The sequence below is a fragment of the Thermobia domestica genome, chromosome 9 (assembly GCF_964235325.1).
Source record: "Thermobia domestica chromosome 9, izTheDome1.hap1.1, whole genome shotgun sequence".
Classification (NCBI taxonomy): Eukaryota; Metazoa; Arthropoda; class Insecta; order Zygentoma; family Lepismatidae; genus Thermobia; species Thermobia domestica.
Genome location: NC_137462.1, coordinates 30414975 through 30433957, shown reverse-complemented (window position 1 = coordinate 30433957; position 18983 = coordinate 30414975). Strand labels below are relative to the sequence as shown.

The 18983-nt window shown below is 36.2% G+C and overlaps 1 protein-coding gene across 2 annotated transcripts in view; it reads right to left on the bottom strand.

The window, feature by feature from the left end:
- Positions 1–13237, bottom strand: part of LOC145694521 (INO80 complex subunit B) — a 35412-nt gene extending 22175 nt beyond the window's left edge. Inside the window, exons 1-4 of one of the 2 annotated variants that reach the window (XM_081770834.1) lie at positions 13092–13237; positions 7661–7838; positions 4667–4850; positions 1995–2121 (exon numbers count right to left, since the gene is read on the bottom strand). In XM_081770834.1, coding sequence (XP_081626960.1) covers positions 1995–2121; positions 4667–4850; positions 7661–7838; positions 13092–13164 — 562 coding nt within the window. In that variant the 5' untranslated portion in view covers positions 13165–13237. The other variant, XM_081770835.1, reaches the window with a different exon arrangement.
- Between the last annotated feature and the right edge of the window lie 5746 nt (positions 13238–18983).

Genomic DNA, 18983 nt, shown 5'->3' with positions numbered 1-18983 from the left:
ATAAGATCTACGAGGTGTGTTCGAAAAGTATTGAACCTTATTTTTTTCCCGCGTAAACCAATAAAGCGCGGGAGACGTTCTTCAGTGTAGATGTAGAGGGGAAACGCATGCGCAGCCGTGAAATTTTTCCCGCCCACAGAAAGCGACAGTCGGTGGCACTCGGATAACAAATGAAGACGTAGTGGGTGGTCGTCGGATTTAAGTTTTTTCGTAAAATACAGAGAAACTTAAAACTTAAGCAGCCATATTGTATCAGAATTTACCAAGCGGAAACCATTCAATCGGACTAGTACATTCAACTTTGAACGAGAATTTGGGCACGAGGAAAGTGTCTACACGAAATTTGATTTAGGCTTTCGTCGCCAAACACAACACTTCTGTGTGTCGTCAGGCTCCGTACTCACCCGACTTGGCTCCATGTGACTTTTGGTTATTTCCCAAGCCAAAAATGCCACTAAAAAGGGACCCGATTTGAGTCAAGAGAAGGTATCATGCGGAATGCGACGGCACAGTTGTTCACCATTCCAAAAGCTGCGTTCCAGAACCGTTTCCAACAACAGCGGAAGCGCTGGGAGAAGTGTGTGCATTACCAAAGGAATACTTTGAAGGGGATTAGTGTTTCAGATTTCCAAATCAATAAATGTATTTTACCCACACAAAGGTTCGATAACTTTTGAACACACCTCGTATATTTGGTAATATCTTTTCAGCAGGCGGCACTTTAAAACGTCTTCAAACTCCCTCAAATTCCTTGTGTAATGCCTCGGAACATATAAAATTATAATAGATAACAAATTCAGTTTACCACGTAAAATAAAATGCAATAATTTGAGGTGTGTAATGCGACAACTTCAAACTGCCAAAGACAATCTTACATTTCCTGAGGTTTTTTTCTGAACAGTGCTTGAATTTCCAACATAACCGTGACAAAAATAAATTATTGATCATTTAAAGACTATGTAACACATAATTTATACTTCTATTCCAGATACTAAAGCAACTCTAAACGATTTCTTACATTGGCATACTAAAGAATTAGGCAAGTTTTCTCACAATTAAAGTCTGTTGACAGCCATTTCAAAACACCAAGATATCTACCAGTATTTGAAACAATATTATTTATAAGCTTATTAAAAAGAAATTTGTTATCAAAGACAACATCCAAATATCTAACAAAATTTATAATTTTAACCGAATTCTTATCAACAACATAAATAAAATAAACGGGGTTAGGCTTGTTCGTAAAGATCATACTAAATGTTTTGCTACAATTTAACGGTAACGCATTAATATAGAACGTCATTAAATAATACCTTGAACTACAAAGCAGTCATACAAATTCTTAATAGTTTCGCAAATTTTAAAATCATCCGCACATATTTGAAATTTACAGCTCAAATTATCGCTTATATCGTTAATAAACATGAGGAATAATGGCGGATCCAGGTTGGAGCTCTAAGGGACATCGGGGTAGTTATCAGACACAATCCGTACATGTAACAACAAATTTTCTGCACAACAAATAAGATAATAACACATAATAAATACACAAAATACATTATTATCAAAATCTTGTCTGTTTACCGCAATATCTCGTCCACTTTTTCACCTGTGATTGTTTGGAGCTAAGTTGGTTAGAAAAAGGTATTAGATTACTTTGTGAATACAAATTGTGTTGGACGGGCCGCGGTGGCTTAGTGGTAGAACGTTCACCTCTGGTGCATGGGGTCCCGGGTTCAAACCCTGCTCCCGCCAAGTGAATTTTGTGGTGGACAAACACCGTGTGTGTGGGTTTCTTCGGGGTTTTCCCATTTCCTCCCACTTTCTTCATTCCACCATTTCATTCATTTCTCATAATCACCGTCTCCTTTAGCCTAACCGGCATAACCGTGGGACGTAAAACTCAAAGATTTCATTTCATTTTTACAAATTGTATTGGCAGATATCCATTTTTGCTGACAACCGTATTACTGATGTAACTAAAAAATACCTACCTGACGGTAGTGACAAAAGCTGTTCCCCTCCTGGGCTGGGCTCCTTCTCCGTTTTCTTTTCAAACATCGCCCGCTGTCGGGCTGTCATTAATTTCGGATCCTTCATCTTTTTAAGTTCATCATCCACCTAGCAGAATAAACCTTAAGATATGTAGATATAAATAACAATAAGTGTATAAAGTGCTACTCACAACTTAATGTAATTAATATACCCATAATTCCAAAGGTTACGACCTCTCTCATCTCATACAAGTACTTGGAAGTGCATTAATATTCGGGTAACACCTGGATTCACTACTGGAAAACTATGTCATGAATAAAGAAGCTATGTCACACGTTAAGCTATTTTTGAACTATTTACATGCACTTTTAACCTCTTGCGCAATTTATCTATAAAGGGACTGTAATATTAGATTATTACATTCTGTTTAATAAATTTGTTCACCTGTTATGGCTATTTAAATACAGTTAGAAGGCTGAATTATACAATATAAAGCTATATTAGAGTAATCACTTGATTCAAAACTGTCATCGTTGGCCTCAACCTCCGCATTCAAATTTGATATACAATCAAGGTCCGAATTAGACATACTTTCAATAGAACATAACAATAACAAGTGAAATACAATTCCACCTTCATCTACTAACGTCGTTCATAAACACGCCGCGTAGTATGTTTTCAGGAACTCAATGACTTCTAATGCCATCTAGCGAGTGTAAATGAAGGCTAAAAATATCTAGATGTGAAACAATCAAGGCTTAGAATACCAAATAACAATTATACTCTGTGTTTTTACTACTCATTTCCGCCGTCTAGAAGGTAATGAAAAAAGAAAAACAGTAAACAACAGTGAACAATGACAACTGAATTATTATTATTATTAACATATGACTATTTCTAGTGTCAAGAAGATTTTTGCTTCGCATATTTTTAAAAATTCTTTTTAAGCATTTTTACCTATCCATAATTTCTTTCCTATGGTTTAAATCCTTTTTGAAGTGTGTCTAGGCTGAAGATGAAGACGATGTTTTTCGAAAGTACTTCCTAGTGATGTGGTTTGTTTCTTACGGTGACTATTAGCCTTTTACTTACGTTATTTCTAATTATACACTGTGTTTAAGAATACCAAGTAGAAAAAAAGTTAAGTCTATTCAATAATACCGGGTTAAAGGCGTAAGAGCGTAAGGGGTTTGTTATAAATGAGAAGTAAGGAAAAGCAGGTGGTTCCGGCAAACAAAAGTAACGAAAGATGAGGGATCTGACCCGAGAAGAACGACCTGATCATTAGATCAGTTAGAACTATACGTAATTAACACACATGAAGAAAGAAACCTACAAATAATTGATTCTCGATCAACTACTGTAAACAAACGTCAACAGACCATTGCCTTAGTTCATAGCTTCCTATAATTTCGGCGTCTCAAGACACCAAGGCTCTGCTGCTGAGCTATGGTATTTCTGCATTCGAACGGTATTCAGGAACTGAAAATTTAAAGGTTAGAGTTCGAAGGCAATGAGGCGAGTAAATGATCCGGACGAGAAAATGATCAGCACAGTGTGAACTGGCAGCCTTAACTTGTATGTTCTTTTGTTCTGACAGAAAGGGAGGCCAACTGATGTTAATGTTTTTGTTGATGTTATTGTTGTGCGAATACTGGATGTATTTTTTTAATTACTGCCTCCAATTCGTTGCTTAGATAACTTTTTCAAAAAGAAAAACAAACCAATTTCCAAAAATTATATCCGTTCCTTTTTATTTTCTTCGTGCTTCTACTGCCTTTTCTCGTACGTGGCTCGTTCTCTAAGCTGAAGAAAGAAAAAAAAGATACATTTGTAAATTATATATAGTGTCCTTCCTCACTTTTCCACATAATCCCCATTGAGATTCAGGCATTTGTCTCCTGGTGTACCAAGTTGTCCAGACCCTTTGTAAATAAAATCAGTGCTCTGGCTATTTAGCACTCTCCACACATTCGCTTCTCTCTTTCATCTGTTCCGAAATGTTCATCGTCCATCGGAAATGTAATGATGGACAAATGTCTCATCTCCTGTTACAATGCGCATGAGTAATACATTGCCATTGTGCTAGTATCGCATTAAACCTTTAAGATTGCAACCCGTTCTCATCTGTCGATTATCGCCACTCAGTTGATGAGGAACCCATTGTGCACACCCTTTGCAGTATTGCAGTTTCTCGTGAATGATGTGATGGGATGTTCCAACAGAAATGTTCAACGTTTCTGCAACTTCGCATACATTAATTCGATGGTTTTCTTCAGCAAGTTCATCCACCCTGCCAATGTTCTAGCCCAAATACCCAGAGCGCTGATTTTTTTTTGCAAAGGGTTTGGACAAATTGGTGCAACGCTGGAATAAATATCTGAATCTCAATGGGGATTAGGTGGAGAAGTGCGGAAGGACCCACCTACACATGTATGGATAGCTTACAAATATTTATTATTATTATATTATTTTTAACAGCTTAGGGAAAGCTACAGTTTATATATTGAACGTCCTTACTATTTTTATTCTCCGTGAACAAGGTTCCAGCGGAGACTCAAAAGCCTGAAAGTGCAAGGATCTTTTAGTAAGCGAAGTAAATATACCATCGAAAAAATAACAATTTACAAGTAACCTTTATTTTATACCCTCAAGTATACCAATTACATACCTCTTCTAATTTTCCCGACTGAATGGCGTCCAACCATCGTTCTTCATCACTCGACGTCCCACTATCCTTCCCCTTTCCTTTCTTCTTGGACTTGGAAGCACTTTTGGGAGAAGCCGTATTGTTGGGGGCTTTCTCCCCGCCTTTAGTAGGGGTCATCTTACCTTTTTCCGACGCTTCGTTAACACTGTGGAAAATAAAAAATGAATATAAGTTTAGAAGAAGAAAAAGTACACACCAAAAACACAAATCTACTAGTTCACAACTTCCTGATCTTCATTGATTTTGATATTGTTAATAATCAGGGGCGGTTTTAGGATTTTAATTGGGTAGGCCCGCTCCCTCGCTTATGGATCCATACACACATTTGACTGATAAATGACAGTAGGAAATTACTTTTACAGCAGTGGTCGATGCTATTTATTAAATAATTATCTACCATTAATATAAAAAGTAGAAAATATATTCACTCTTTGTTGTATCTTTAAGCGTTTATATATATTTTTAAATTTTCGGGGCAGACCCGTGCCCACCCGGCCTACCCGCTAAAGCCGCCAGTGTTAACAATATTATCACGGACTATGTTAAAGTTTCGTCCGTGATTGTATTTTTAATTCAATACTCTTCAAAAGGACTTTGAAAAGATGATGAAAGGAAATCTTGGATATTTCAAAACCCATTTATGATTAACTTAAGAATTCTTTATTTGTAAAACCGCTTTCTAATTTTGTCTTTGAATTTGTTTCCATGTACCGATATCTACTCTTACACAACATCATCATGTAAGTTTATGCATCTGAAATGAAATCTTTGAGTTTTACGTCCCACGATTATGCTAGTTAGGCTAAAGGAGACGGTGATGATGAGAAATGAACGAAATGGTGGAATGACGGTGGAAGGAAACGGGAGAACCCCGAGAAAACTCACGCACACGGTGTTTGTCCACTACAAAGTTCACTTGGCACGAGCTGGGATCGAACCAAGGACCCCATGCACAAGAGGTGAATGCTATCACTGAGCCACAGCGGCCCCAAGTTTATGCATTGACCAACATAATTGTACAAGTATATTTCTGCAGGCAGCATGTACACTCATGTCCAAAATTATTGTCGCATGTCTATAAATATGTTGTTGTAGGAATATAATTTGATAACGAATTCGTCTGGTATTTCTTATAATGTTCATCATCATCATCATAGGTATTCTGCCTTTATTGGCACGTCACTTGCCGCAGCTGAGAAGCTTCCATGCTCCACGGTCCTCCGCTAACTTCTTCGTCTTCGCGTATGATCTTTCTGTTTTTATATCATCCATTAATTGTAGTCTCCTTCGCCCCCTCCCTCTCTTTCCAGCCACCATAACTTATAATGTTAGTATGTGTATAATCGGCAAAGACTGGCAAATTTCATGTCAAAAGAGCAGTAAATAAGAACAATAAAACGAAAATAGAACTTCATTGTCCATTTGGCAACATTTTGTTTTACTCATTCTAATTTTCGCATTTATAATTCTTTTCCTATGAAATTTACCACAAATATACATTTTCTGATTATACACATAGTATCAGTATTAAAAGTACCCTACAAAATCATTATCAAATAATATTCTTACAAGAAGACAGTTATATGCGACAATCGTTTTGGATATGAGAGTACCTACTATTTCACCAAGAGTACAGTAAGTCTCTCACCTTGTTGTAAGTCGAGGAACAAAGACGACTTGAAATCTCTAAGTGGTGGTATTACGACTTCAGATTCCGTATCCAACTTGGATCAAAACTGAATACTGAAGTCCTGTCATTACTGAAGAGTGCCATCTACAGAGCTCTTACTATCGGACAGTCTGAAGATCCATCAGCTTAAAATATGTACTTGTTAATAGTGTGACAATGCTTAGTCATGACACGGTACATGGAACATTTTTACAGACATCAAAAATATAAATTACACGCATTAAAAGTATTCTCCAAAACTTTTTTTTTTTTCATTTCACTATAAACAGAATGTTCACGAATATTGATCTATGAATTATCGATGTCTAGATTTCTAAGAAACTGCTATGCTATGATATCTCTCGCACACGTTCCTGAAACAACGTTATTCATATATAACTCATAGCATAACCGCAATATTTATGGGGCAAATAACTCAATTAAATAACTCAATAACTCAAATAAAACAATTAAAAACACGGTCATTCTGAAAAAAAAACAACAAAAAAAAAACGGTCGTTTACTACTTACAAAATGCAATTCAATGACCCAATAGGTGATTAAGTAATGTGTTTAACAGGGAGGTTAGCTGTTTGTTCGCGTTATGAAAGGAATCAATGGTCTACACATGATTCTTCTTCTTCTTCTTCTACTACTACTACTACTACTACTACTACTACTACTACTACTACTACTACTACTACTACTACTACTACTACTACTACTACTACTACTACTACTACTACTACTACTACTACTACTACTACTACTACTACTACTACTACTACTACTACTACTACTACTACTACTACTACTACTACTACTACTACTACTACTACTACTACTACTACTACTACTACTACTACTACTACTAATAATAATAATAATAATAATAATAATAATAATAATAATCATCATCTCTCACAATATAAATATTGATTAAAAATAAGACCTCTAAAACATGTAACTCAATACAAACTCGACGAAATAATAAAATAATACAACGCAGCCTATATAAAAATTAAAACACAGTCGTCAAAATAAATAAATAAATAAGTATAAAAGACATAAAAGCTAAAAAGAAAAGCATTAAAGAAAGTTAGGCATTTCATTAGAAGAAACGCACCACTCTGTTCAGGTTTCATGGATTTACAAGTTTGATGCCCCAGCACTTGCAACCCACAATTTTTTCTTTCTCTTTTTCTTTTCTTTTTATTTTTAATACATATAATATGCAACTTTTGGTTCACCGTGTATCATAGTAACACAATATGTTGCTCTCTTACTTTTTCTCTCCAAATGTTTCCTTCCCTATTTTGATTTTCAATTTTAAAGATGGCTTAGGGGGATCTCCGTCTTCGAAAGAAACATCAGCATCTTCTCCATCTTCATAAGACTTCTTTCGCTTATGCTTCTTATGCTTATGTTTTTTATGTTTCTTGTGAGGAGACGGATCAGTTACGTCTGAAAGAAAGAAAAAAAAAAAGTCTCTGAGTCAATTTCACAACTTTATACAAACAAAGTATTAGTATTCTCATAAAAATGGTACTTACCCCGAAAGCACTCCAAAATTATGTAATTGTGAACGTTGCTGCAAAAGGTTATTTTCTTCTTTGAAAAAAAATGGAATTATATCTGTCTGTGGAATTATATCTTGCTGATTATCTGCTTCCGAACAGCATTACCGGTACATCTTTTACTTTCAACTGTCTTACATAAAATTTCCACTGTACAGTCAGCGACAAAAAAATTTTCCGTTTGGTAAAATTTAGTTTTGGAAGTACGGCGGTATGGCTGGAATGTACAGAAAATTGCATTCTTTTTAATTTACTGAAAAATGTACTCAAATTGTCCTTTCATTCTGGAAGTTACTTACGAAACTAATTTCATCGAACGGAAAAAAAACTTTTGTCGCTGACTGTACATTTATATTCTTCTTCATAAGCACTTCAAATTACAGTTCTATGAACACTTTTCTTTGACCAATTACGTCATCTGTGGGGTGAAATAAACCATAGGTGAAACAAGTGATACTGAGAAGCAATGTTTCTTTAATTATTACCTATTACTATATAATATTACATAATGTACCGATTAGTGACTGTGAGGAAGAGTTTTTATAGGTTCATGGGAAATTTAATGGAGGACTACTGCACTTAAGAAAAGTAATGCTATTAGGAGGAAAATAACGGGATGTAGGTGCACAACGTAAGTTTTCTACAACAAAGATATGCGCTAAAGAAGGTAGTAAGTTTCTGGTGAAAAATTCAAAATTAGATAATTATACGTGTTTTGGGGTAAGTACTTTTCAATTAACACTGAATATGCATCCTATTACTTACATCAAGCAGCTTTTCCATTCGTATGCTGTACAAAGTAGCTTTGAATCTCACTCAATGCATTGTGAACATTAATAACGTTTATACACACTTAAACACTCGTTTCTCTAACCTTCAGTTTCAGTAATCGGATTGTCGCTTTCTTCAGTACGACTTCTTTAAGAAATCTTACTTGGTTGAAGAATCACATTACCGGTAACGTTTCTGCACTGTAAAATAAAATTACTATCCCATGTTATCTTCTAACTTACTCTGAAATTACTTTTTTACTCTTAAAAGAACATACTGAAGGGTCGTACCCTACCAATGAGAACGAGGTAACGTACGCGTAGAACGAAAGAAAACTAGGATCATTACATCATTAAGCCTTCAGTGTGTTCTTTTAAAAGTAAAGAAGTAAACTTAAAGTTCGAAGATAGCTTTCATAATAATTTATTCTACAATTCAGGAATGTTACCGGCAATGTGATTCTTCAAACAACGTAAAATTCGTTAAAAAGCACGATGCCGGTCGCTGAAATATCTACAGCGATAAGAGTCCTTAAGTGGTGATCATAAACATTATTAATACAGAATCAAAACCTTACTTTGCATCTCGGACTAATATTTAACTTCCATTATATATTTCGGCACCCTCCGCGACCATGGAAGTGGGGGGAGCACGATGGGTCAGTGGTAGAAAGCTCACTTCTGGTGCCTGAGTCCCTGATTCGACTCTCCCAGTTTCTGGTGGACAAAATTGTGTCCCTGAGTTTTCTCGGGGTAATCCCGCTTCTTCCTACATCATTCACTTGCCTTAAGAGGCCTCATCCCGGCGAAATTAAAATACCGCTAATTTTACAGTAATATCTTCTAATAGATAAAAGATAATCGAAATGTGGAGCAACAGCGCCCTAGACAATATCATTTTACATGATATATCATTATCACGACTCACTTATCTGCTTTCGATTTCGAGCCATTTTGAAAATCGGCATTTATTTTTGCGTTTCTAAACAGTTGAAAACGGAAAGCCATTAGGTGACTTGTGATAACGGTACCTCATACAAAATAATATTGTCTAGGGCGCTCTTGTTCCACATTTCGATTATCTTTTATCTATTTGGAGATATCACATAATTACTGTAAAATTAGCGGTATTTTAATTTCGCCGGGATGAGGCCTCTTAACTTCAATTATATATTTCGGCACCCTCCGCGACCATAGAAAAGAAGGGGGGGGGCGGAGCACGATGGATCAGTAGTAGAAAGCTCACTTCTGGTGCCTGAGTCCCTGATTCGACCCTCCCAGCTAATTTTGTGGTGGACAAAATTGTGTCCGTGAGTTTTCTCGGGGTAATCCCGCTTCTTCCTACATCATTTACTTGCCTTAATCATCCGTTTTCCATAGCCTAAAAAGCATAAACGTGGGACGTTAAACTGGAAGAACTCATTTTATGCGACCACAGACCCGTGACGTTGGGATGTAGGTACCAGAAATCACCACAAAACCATTGTCGTTGTCCTAGTGCTGTAATTAAAGAAATACTCCCATGTACTCTGAACCCGTATACTTTTAAGTATAAATAAGGACCACTACATATTGGAATGGTCCTTATTTTTCGATTTCGGTGTTTTTTGAGTCATTCCCTAAAACGGTTTCATATCAGACCAAAGTAATCCATGAGAACAAGCAGCTGAATTGAATATCCAAACGACTTGGAAGTTTTGAAAGCATTACAGTATACAATAGTATGTAGCAAAGGCAGAGTGTGAAAAAAGCTTTTTTCTATATATATATGAGGAAAAGAAAGACGTGGAAATAGACTGATACGGAAGAGGATAGAAAGATGTATAGGAAATTAAACAATCAGTTGTGAAGGGACTTAAAAACAGAGTTGAGAAAAAGACTCATAAACTGCTTCGTGTGGAGTATGGGTCAGAAACATGGGCATTACGCATAAACGATGAAAAACGACTGGAAGCTTTCAAAATGTGGGTGTGGAGAAGAATGGAGAGAATTAGCTGGGTCGAGCTGAAAACGAATGAAAGGGTCTTACGAATATTGGGGTAGAGAAGAACAATTTTAGATATTATTAAGAAGAGGAAAAGAAACTGGTTGGAACATTGGCTAAGAAGGAATTGTATCATAAGGGACGTGTTAGAGGGTATAGTGGCAGGAAAGAGAGGGAGGTGACGAAGGAGACTACAATTAATGAACGCTATCAAAACAGAAATTGTACGTGAAGACGAAGAGGTTAGCGGAAGACCGTGGAGCATGGAAGCTTCTCAGCTGCAGCAAGTGACCTGGCAATAATGGCAAGATACCAATGATGATATATATATATATAAACACCTGAATTCATGCAGGTTTTCTTCGGGTTTGTTTTTTCTCGGAATTCAGAAGTTCTTTTAGAGCAAAAACATTAAAATTTGCTTTATAAATAAAGGTGACATCATTGTCGTAGTTTACAACAATTTTCTGTTCACTCGTTCATAAAAACGACTTGAAGATTTTCTACTTTTAAGTTAAGCTTGCCCAAAACTCCTTTCACGGGAGTTTGTAGTGGGAGAATGTGTCCGTATTTTCTTCGGAGAACATTTCTTTTTCTCACACAATGTCATTGCGTTAATTCTTTCAAACCCATTAGATATCAAATACCTGACTCCTGACTTCCTATATATAAATATATATATAGGGAAAGTTAAATTCTAAATCTCAACAACAAGCCGAGGTACGAGGTAAGACTTTGATTCCAAACCCTATAACAAGTATTAGCAATTATATTCTTAATATAGATTTGGACTTTATTTATTTATAAGTGTGAACAAAATATGGCCAAAGCACTAACTACATGTAACACTGATACTAAAAAAAAAACCTTCTCAAAGGTCAAAACATTCAAAAAGCACGAAATCTTGGAACAGTTTCGAGGTACTTCCCACCTCTTCCTCAGCGCATTTAAAGAAAATTTTATGCTACATGAAAGACAAGAACGCATGAAATTCTCTGCTCGTCCTTCTTGTAGAGAAGGGTTGTCAATATGTTAACCGCGGGCTACAAGTCATGAGCGGTAGCTCGTGGTGGTTTGTGTCATACTGGCTGAATCGATCCTGTTATTGTTTTATTATTCCCTCTAGCGGGCTAATGAACAGACAAATAGAACACCACTGATTTCTGAAGTGAAAAGTAGCCCTCAAAACCTCAAACGGTTGACACCGCCTGGTGCAAAGCAAAAGAGATGGGATACGTTTGAAATTCGCAAGTAAGATTTCCTTCTCTTTCCAATTTATAGATAATAAAAAGTCTTTGGCATGTACTTTTTACGTAAGATAACAAATAGCAAACACTTTTGTCTTTTACACAAGACAACGAAATCTTACTATAGACTTTCAAATTTATTCCATCACTTCCGTCGTACAGGATGATAAATGTCTCTCATGTAGCAACAACTACTTCTGTAGATGAGTTGAGGAGCAGGTATATACGAGGATCCTTGTTTATCAGAGTACTTAGGCCTACTACAGTCGTCTAATACAAACGAGTTAGTGGAGTCCATAGTTTCCTGAAGTCAGTAACGAAATTTTATAACCTTAAGGTTAAGTAATCGCAGTGAACGTGTTAAGAAAAGTACTAAACGTAACGCAGCGTTTTTAGTAAAAGCCTGGTTTCCATGTATACCTACCGTCGCTGACGCGCCTACTCCCTATGGACGGAATCTTTCGAGCCTTATGCTGCGGTTCTGCCCTGACTCGGTTAGATAGCATTCATGCTTTTTAGTGGCAACTTAGCGCATGTTGGTTTGTGGTTTTTACAGTGTAGTTATTATTGTACATTCCCGGAAGCAGCATTTACATGCAAAACGGCGTAGTCCTCTTAAACTGATATGTATCTACAAATTCTTGAGAAACTCTTTTTAAGATGCTGACACTGAATTTCCTTGTAAATCTGACGGATTACTGTACATCTGAACACTACTTTACCGAAACAGTGGGGATCAATAATGATTTTTTTTAAATGGTATTTTTTATATTACACTAATATCAAAGAAAACCTTAGATTCTCCAGTACTCTTTTAAAAGATTTAAAATTGTTTTGCTTTAATCTCTAAACATGCTTCTACTTCTCAATGGCATGCGAAAGAGTGAAAAAATGTATATTATTTTATCCTACCAACGTTAATTTCCTCTTCAGTACTTGTATCTTTGCGTTTTCCCATTACAAGTTCTGCATTTTGACGGCTACCACAACTACTAAATATTTAACTACAAACGTCAGTATTTGTCACCGAGTTACCCCTTTTTAGTGTATTATTCACTTCGCTTTTATTGCTTTTCATATGCACATGCCCACATCACAAAACACAAATGTTTGCAAAGATAACAGTGTTTACAACTTACAGCAGCCAACGATAGCATGCAAGCGGTCACCGGAAGCGAGCAATCGCTGAAGACAAAGAACAGCGCGACTCATTGCATTAACTTCTTTCTCATACGTATAATATCAATTTCATATGAAAAACTAATATTATAATAGACAATTTAACATATTAACACTGTTATGATCACTAGAAAAATATAGTTCTTAACTTTACCTATTTCAACGCGTTCTTAAGACAGAATTTTTACAGTAATAGTTTTAAAATTGATTACATTACATGATATGGGATGTGTCAAATAAAACGAAAAGTTTTATTTTATTTTTTTTTTTAATATTACAATATTGATAATAAAAAGGAAATGTATCAGTCTGTGGGCCACGTTATTTCCTAATAATAGTAACGGTAATATAGCCTATGTCACTTACTAGCGCTACCTGCTGCCAATAGATGTCGTTAGCGTGTAACAATTTGCCTATTTAAAACTATCGTGACGATTTAATTCCAACTTAAAACAGCGTTGTTTTAATTCAGTTGTTTCCAAATAAGAAAAGGATTGTTCAGGGGTGCACCCATGAGGTTGTCCCTCCCCCAAACTTTCCTACTCGACAGACATTTCTACACTGTCTTAAAAAACTTTGGATGCTCTAGGAGACAAGCCACTGATGCTAGGCCTAATTACATTATATTTGTACTCTTCCTTTTATTATAAAAAGTTTAGTTTTATTTTTCTGATAATATAAGGTAAAGCGAGGCATTAAGGACCACGGGGCATTAGGGACCGCGTGATAAATTGTTGTAAAATCCGGCACGAAATGCGAAGCGGAAAGCGCACTAAGCTTATGAACGGTCTGTGATGCTCTTTTGTTTTTATAAGTCGTATTTGACACACAGATATCGTACAAACTTCCGAGGTAAGACCGGGAAACGGATTCAATCAAAACGCGGACGCGCGAAAACGCCATAAAAAGTTCCTACGGTGTTATACGAAGCTACAGAAAAACTTGCTGAAGTTTTGATTTGGAGCAGAAAGTGGAAAGAAGGTAAGTAACCATGAAAACAATCACTGGTAAAATAGTTCGACTAACTATAGTAGTATTAAACAAGTGTGTCTTTATGGAAATCAGTAATGAAATGAGAGGAACTTTGGTAGCAATATTTGAGAAGTTTGTGAGGGGCATGAGAATTTATTTAGAAATATCATATTGCTTGTATGCAAAAAGTAAGAATATTTCCGAGAATGTGAAAACTGTTTCTGTAGAATACGTAGGTGTATGCATTTAGGTAAAACTAAATAAGTTATTAGTAGCATGAGAAATAAATAGTTATGGTCCCTAATACCCCAAATAGTGGTCCTTAAGACCCCAAAGGACAAAAAGGAGCAGTTCTATATTGCAATAGTCATAATGTGAAATGACGTATGTGTGCATCAGCTAGTGGTACTATTCTTCCTCCATACATAATATACAAAAGCAAGCACTTGTATGATAAATGGACCTTGCGAGGGCCTCCTGCAGCGCGATACACAACAAGCCCTAATGGTTGGATGGGGAAGGACCAATTTATGGATTGGTTTGAGAAATTGTTTTGGCCGTCTACGAGGGATTTATCTCAGAAAACACGACTACTTATTTTTGATGGACACTTGTCACACCTTAGCTATGAACTCTGTCCTTGCAGTTGAACACAATATCCAATTACTGCGTCTACCTTCTCATTTGACTCATTTATTACAGCCTTTGGACAAAAGTGTGTTTCGTGGTCTGAAGGCGCAATGGCAAAAGAAGTTACGTCTTCACGCTAGAGTCAGCTCCGGACAGGTAAAGAAAATTATGTTTCCCAAGCTCTTAGCAGATGTACTGGAAACAGTTTCACCGCAGAACGTTCGAAGTGGGTTCGCTGCATGTAGGATATATCCATTCAACTCATCATTGATAACGGAAGTGGAGTACTCCTCTGCTGAACCATATGCTGGGCAAACACCAACCAATAATCCGTCCTCTGTGTTTCCTGTTATGCCGTCTGTTGGAAAAAAACAATAGTTTGTCTTCAGCCTCACCAGCTTCTGGTCGCTCTTCTCCAAGTGTCAGTGATACATCACAACTTTCCGGCTCCCATAAGTTGAAACACTTTTTCTTGTCTGCATTACAGCAATCTTCAACATCCTTCTCGCCGCCACTAGAAAGATCGCAACTAGTGCGTCGTTTTCGGTATGGTGAAAGTCTGACATCGAAGGAGGTACTGCAACGACTACAGGAAGATTCTGCAAAGTGTGGTAAACGTCCCGCCAAACGTGCATACACCGATGCAAGCAACATCTCAGGCATCTCAACAGCAGTATTCAGCAACATCTGAATCATCTCAGCACTGTGAGGATTCCACTCTTGACGTTTGTGGTCTGTGCCATATGCCCGAGGGATCAGACGAGAAATGTGTACAGTGTAACTCTTGTGATACATGGTATCACCTTGAATGTACTGCCTTGACAGGACAGGAGAACCTTGACACTCTAATCTACATATGCGAAGGATGCCAGTAAGGTGCAGAGTAGCATTATTGCTCTTCGTTTCGTGATGGTCCTTATTCCCCTTACTGGTCCTTGATACCCCATTCGCTGGTCCTTATTACCCCGAGCGTGGGGCTTTTGGGACCTAGTATCGTACTTTTCAATAATGTTTATTTTTTACTTTGCATTATATTCCATCTAGTCTGGGTTGTCTAAAATGTAAACTAGAAAATATATGTTCTAAAATGCACAACGGCTGTGTTTTTTTTAACAGCGCCTGATACTTTTTTCTTCGAAAATATAGATATGGTGGTCCTTATTACCCCGGTTTACCTTAGGTAGCAGTACTTTGAATTTACTTACCACCTTATCGGGTGTAGAATAATACTAGATCAGTACCATAGACGTAGTAATTACTACTGGTGAGCCCCCAAACTTCGGAACCCCCCAAAATAAACTTCTGGGTTAGCGGCGCATGGTCGTAACCATATTCGAACTACACTTTGTAGGAAGGTCATAACCAGAGATGTAAATTTTCCAGAAAATTTTCCTATTCATAAAAACATACTTCACTGATTCCTATATCGTTGTTTAGTCGTAAAATTTATTGGTAATAAATATTGTCTGAAAAAAGTTTCATGAAGTGAAAATCTAACGATTCTTCATCTCTGCAAAACCATAATGTATGCTTCCCTCAAAATTCACCTTTGATCTCACAAAATCATATTTCGTTAATTTAATACGCGTAAGACGATGTTTTGTCATAGCTTTAAACACAATAAAATCAAATCATTTCTTCTTATTTTGTTACAAAAATAATCTTCTTAAGGAACTGGAACTATGTAGTTGTTTCATTAGATAGGCAGGCGTATCTGTGAAGAAAAAGTATAATTTTCTGTTTTTGAAATAAATTCAGAAAGGTTTCTTTTCGCTTCAGGCACGTAGGCCTACCCAGAATTTTGTGAAGGGGGGAGGGTCCGGGACATAAAATACTGTGGTCATCACACCAGGGGCTCGATCATTCTAAACTATTTTTCTGTAACATATATTGGTTCGTTTAGCTAGGATTTCGTAATGGGGAGGCGGCGTGACATGAAATTCTGAAAGCCCAGGAGTTCGATCAATCTAAACTACTTTACTATCAACATATATTGGTTAGTTAGGACAATATAATGAGGATATGCTGGTAAGTATTTTAATAACAAACTATGAAGGAATCTCGAGTAAAATAATTTTTAAAAAAAAGTATTTAAAAAAAATTTACAATATTTACGACCTTCCTCTGTTTATTCAAATACAACAATTTTCCTTTCATTATGACCTCAACTATTATAAAAATACATATTCACTATAATAAAAAGTACATACTTAACAATGTCATAAAATATTTTACAATATCTGCGTTTCTTTCTCTGTTGAATGAAATATTAACAGAACTTTCTACATAAATTTTTGGTTCTATTATTCCGTCAACTACTGTCTGTTCCAATGACAGGTTAAAGGAGCAGTAGAAAATTGTTTTCTAAATAACATGTTTGATACTGCAAGGATGCGATGACGAAAAATTATGATAAAATATGTCCACGCTGTTACACAACGGCACTATGCTTTCGGAAGCTTGAAATCTTCCTGACTAGTAGCAGAAATTCTGAGAATTTCGTAACTTTTCTAGAAATTTCAAATTCCCTGACTCTTCCAGGATATCTTGCTCACTCGCTACTATGTATTGCAAGTAATACAAATCTCCTCATAAGAAAGAGTAACCAAAAGCTTCCTCTAGTTTTTTAATTATTTTTAACGCTGATCCTTCTTTTTTTTCATTTCATTTTGTTTCATCCTTCCTTATTTTTTTTTTCATTTCTGGTCTCGAAGGGGGGAGGTGCGGACCCCCTCTTACCCTTCCCCCTTCGTTACGTGCCTGTTTCGCTTTCTTGTTACATTTTAAACAACGGGCCCTACTCTACGAACTCGATTTTTGTTCATTGCACTTTACACACACAAACACACAAAGAGAGAGCGAGAGAGAGAGAAACACTATGTAAATTTTTACTTGCCAACTCGAAATATTAGAAAATTTTCCAGTTCCGGAAAGCTAATTGGAAAATTATAATTTGTTGCTGTCTATCTTTCCTCTACAGGAATTCAATTTTATAACTCAATGAGCAGTTAAATATAGTGAATAGTTTTCCACCAAACATCACTTCGAAATTGTCCGGGTTATGAAAAGTGTTTACTACTTGTTCTAATCATAATAAAATTTTCCGATCCATGAAAATTTCTTTCACTTGTTTCTACAGAGAAATAAAACTTTCCGATTCATAAAAAAAGTCTTACTTTTTGCATCAAAATGATGAAAATTTTCCTACTTACAAAAAGTTTTTCAATTTTTCAATACACAATAGAAAAATTTTTCGATTTAAGAAAAATGGTTTTACTTGTTCCTACATAGTACCGGAAATTTTCTGAGCCATGAAAATTTTCAGATTCTTTAAACGATCTTAAACTTTTTAACATTTCTGTACATTAATTCAATCAATTTTATGGTTGGAGATTTTTTTTTGGAGATTTTTTTCCCACAAAAGGACGATTTTGGAGGAGGGAACGGACATTTTCGAGCTTTTGTCTTTTTCCGACTTCCTTATTCAAGACTGATTTTGTTTTATTGTAATGGATTCTACCATTTAAAAAATGGTTTTACAATATTCATTAATTATAAATCCTATGTTCCACTAGGAGCTGGCTGTCTTGATAGTTTTTCAAACTAACATTACTTTAGGTGCCAAGAAGTGTAAGTTATGCAACCCAACGTGTCCACAGTGTCACATTGGTTGCCTAGGAACCTAATCCGGTGCCTGCAAGTTATAAATCTTGCAATATGTGTTTTACAGGGTGCCTATAAAACTGAGAAGTAAGTAAAAAGGACGATAAATCAAGAAGCAGATACAATACCATTTATACCTACCAACGTGCCCCCAAAAGAAAGAAAGAGAGGATCTATCAATATAACTCAAAATTCTAAAATTTCAAATTAGGTTCTTGTTAAATGATAAATTTATTACAATTATCCGTAGCGAGCGCGATATACACGATTGTCTCGGTAACAATCACGTTTGAGTCAATGTGGGGACCACAAAAATCAACTAATCTCAATCTGGATGGCCTAGAATTCCAGTAAATTCACGTTGAGGGTTGACGTGCTCAGCACACATCACCCAGCTAAAAGTTGTTTGGTAGACTATAGTTCGGGCTGTAATGTCAGAGAATTATATTCTACAGTACCATCTGACAAAGGCTAGCTTAAGACGAAGAAATCATATTTGGTCCTTACAGGAAGCCTACTTAGAAAGTGAATTTTCTTCTGCCATCATTCGCAAGCTGTTTGCTTCAAACTTACTATCTTCCATACAC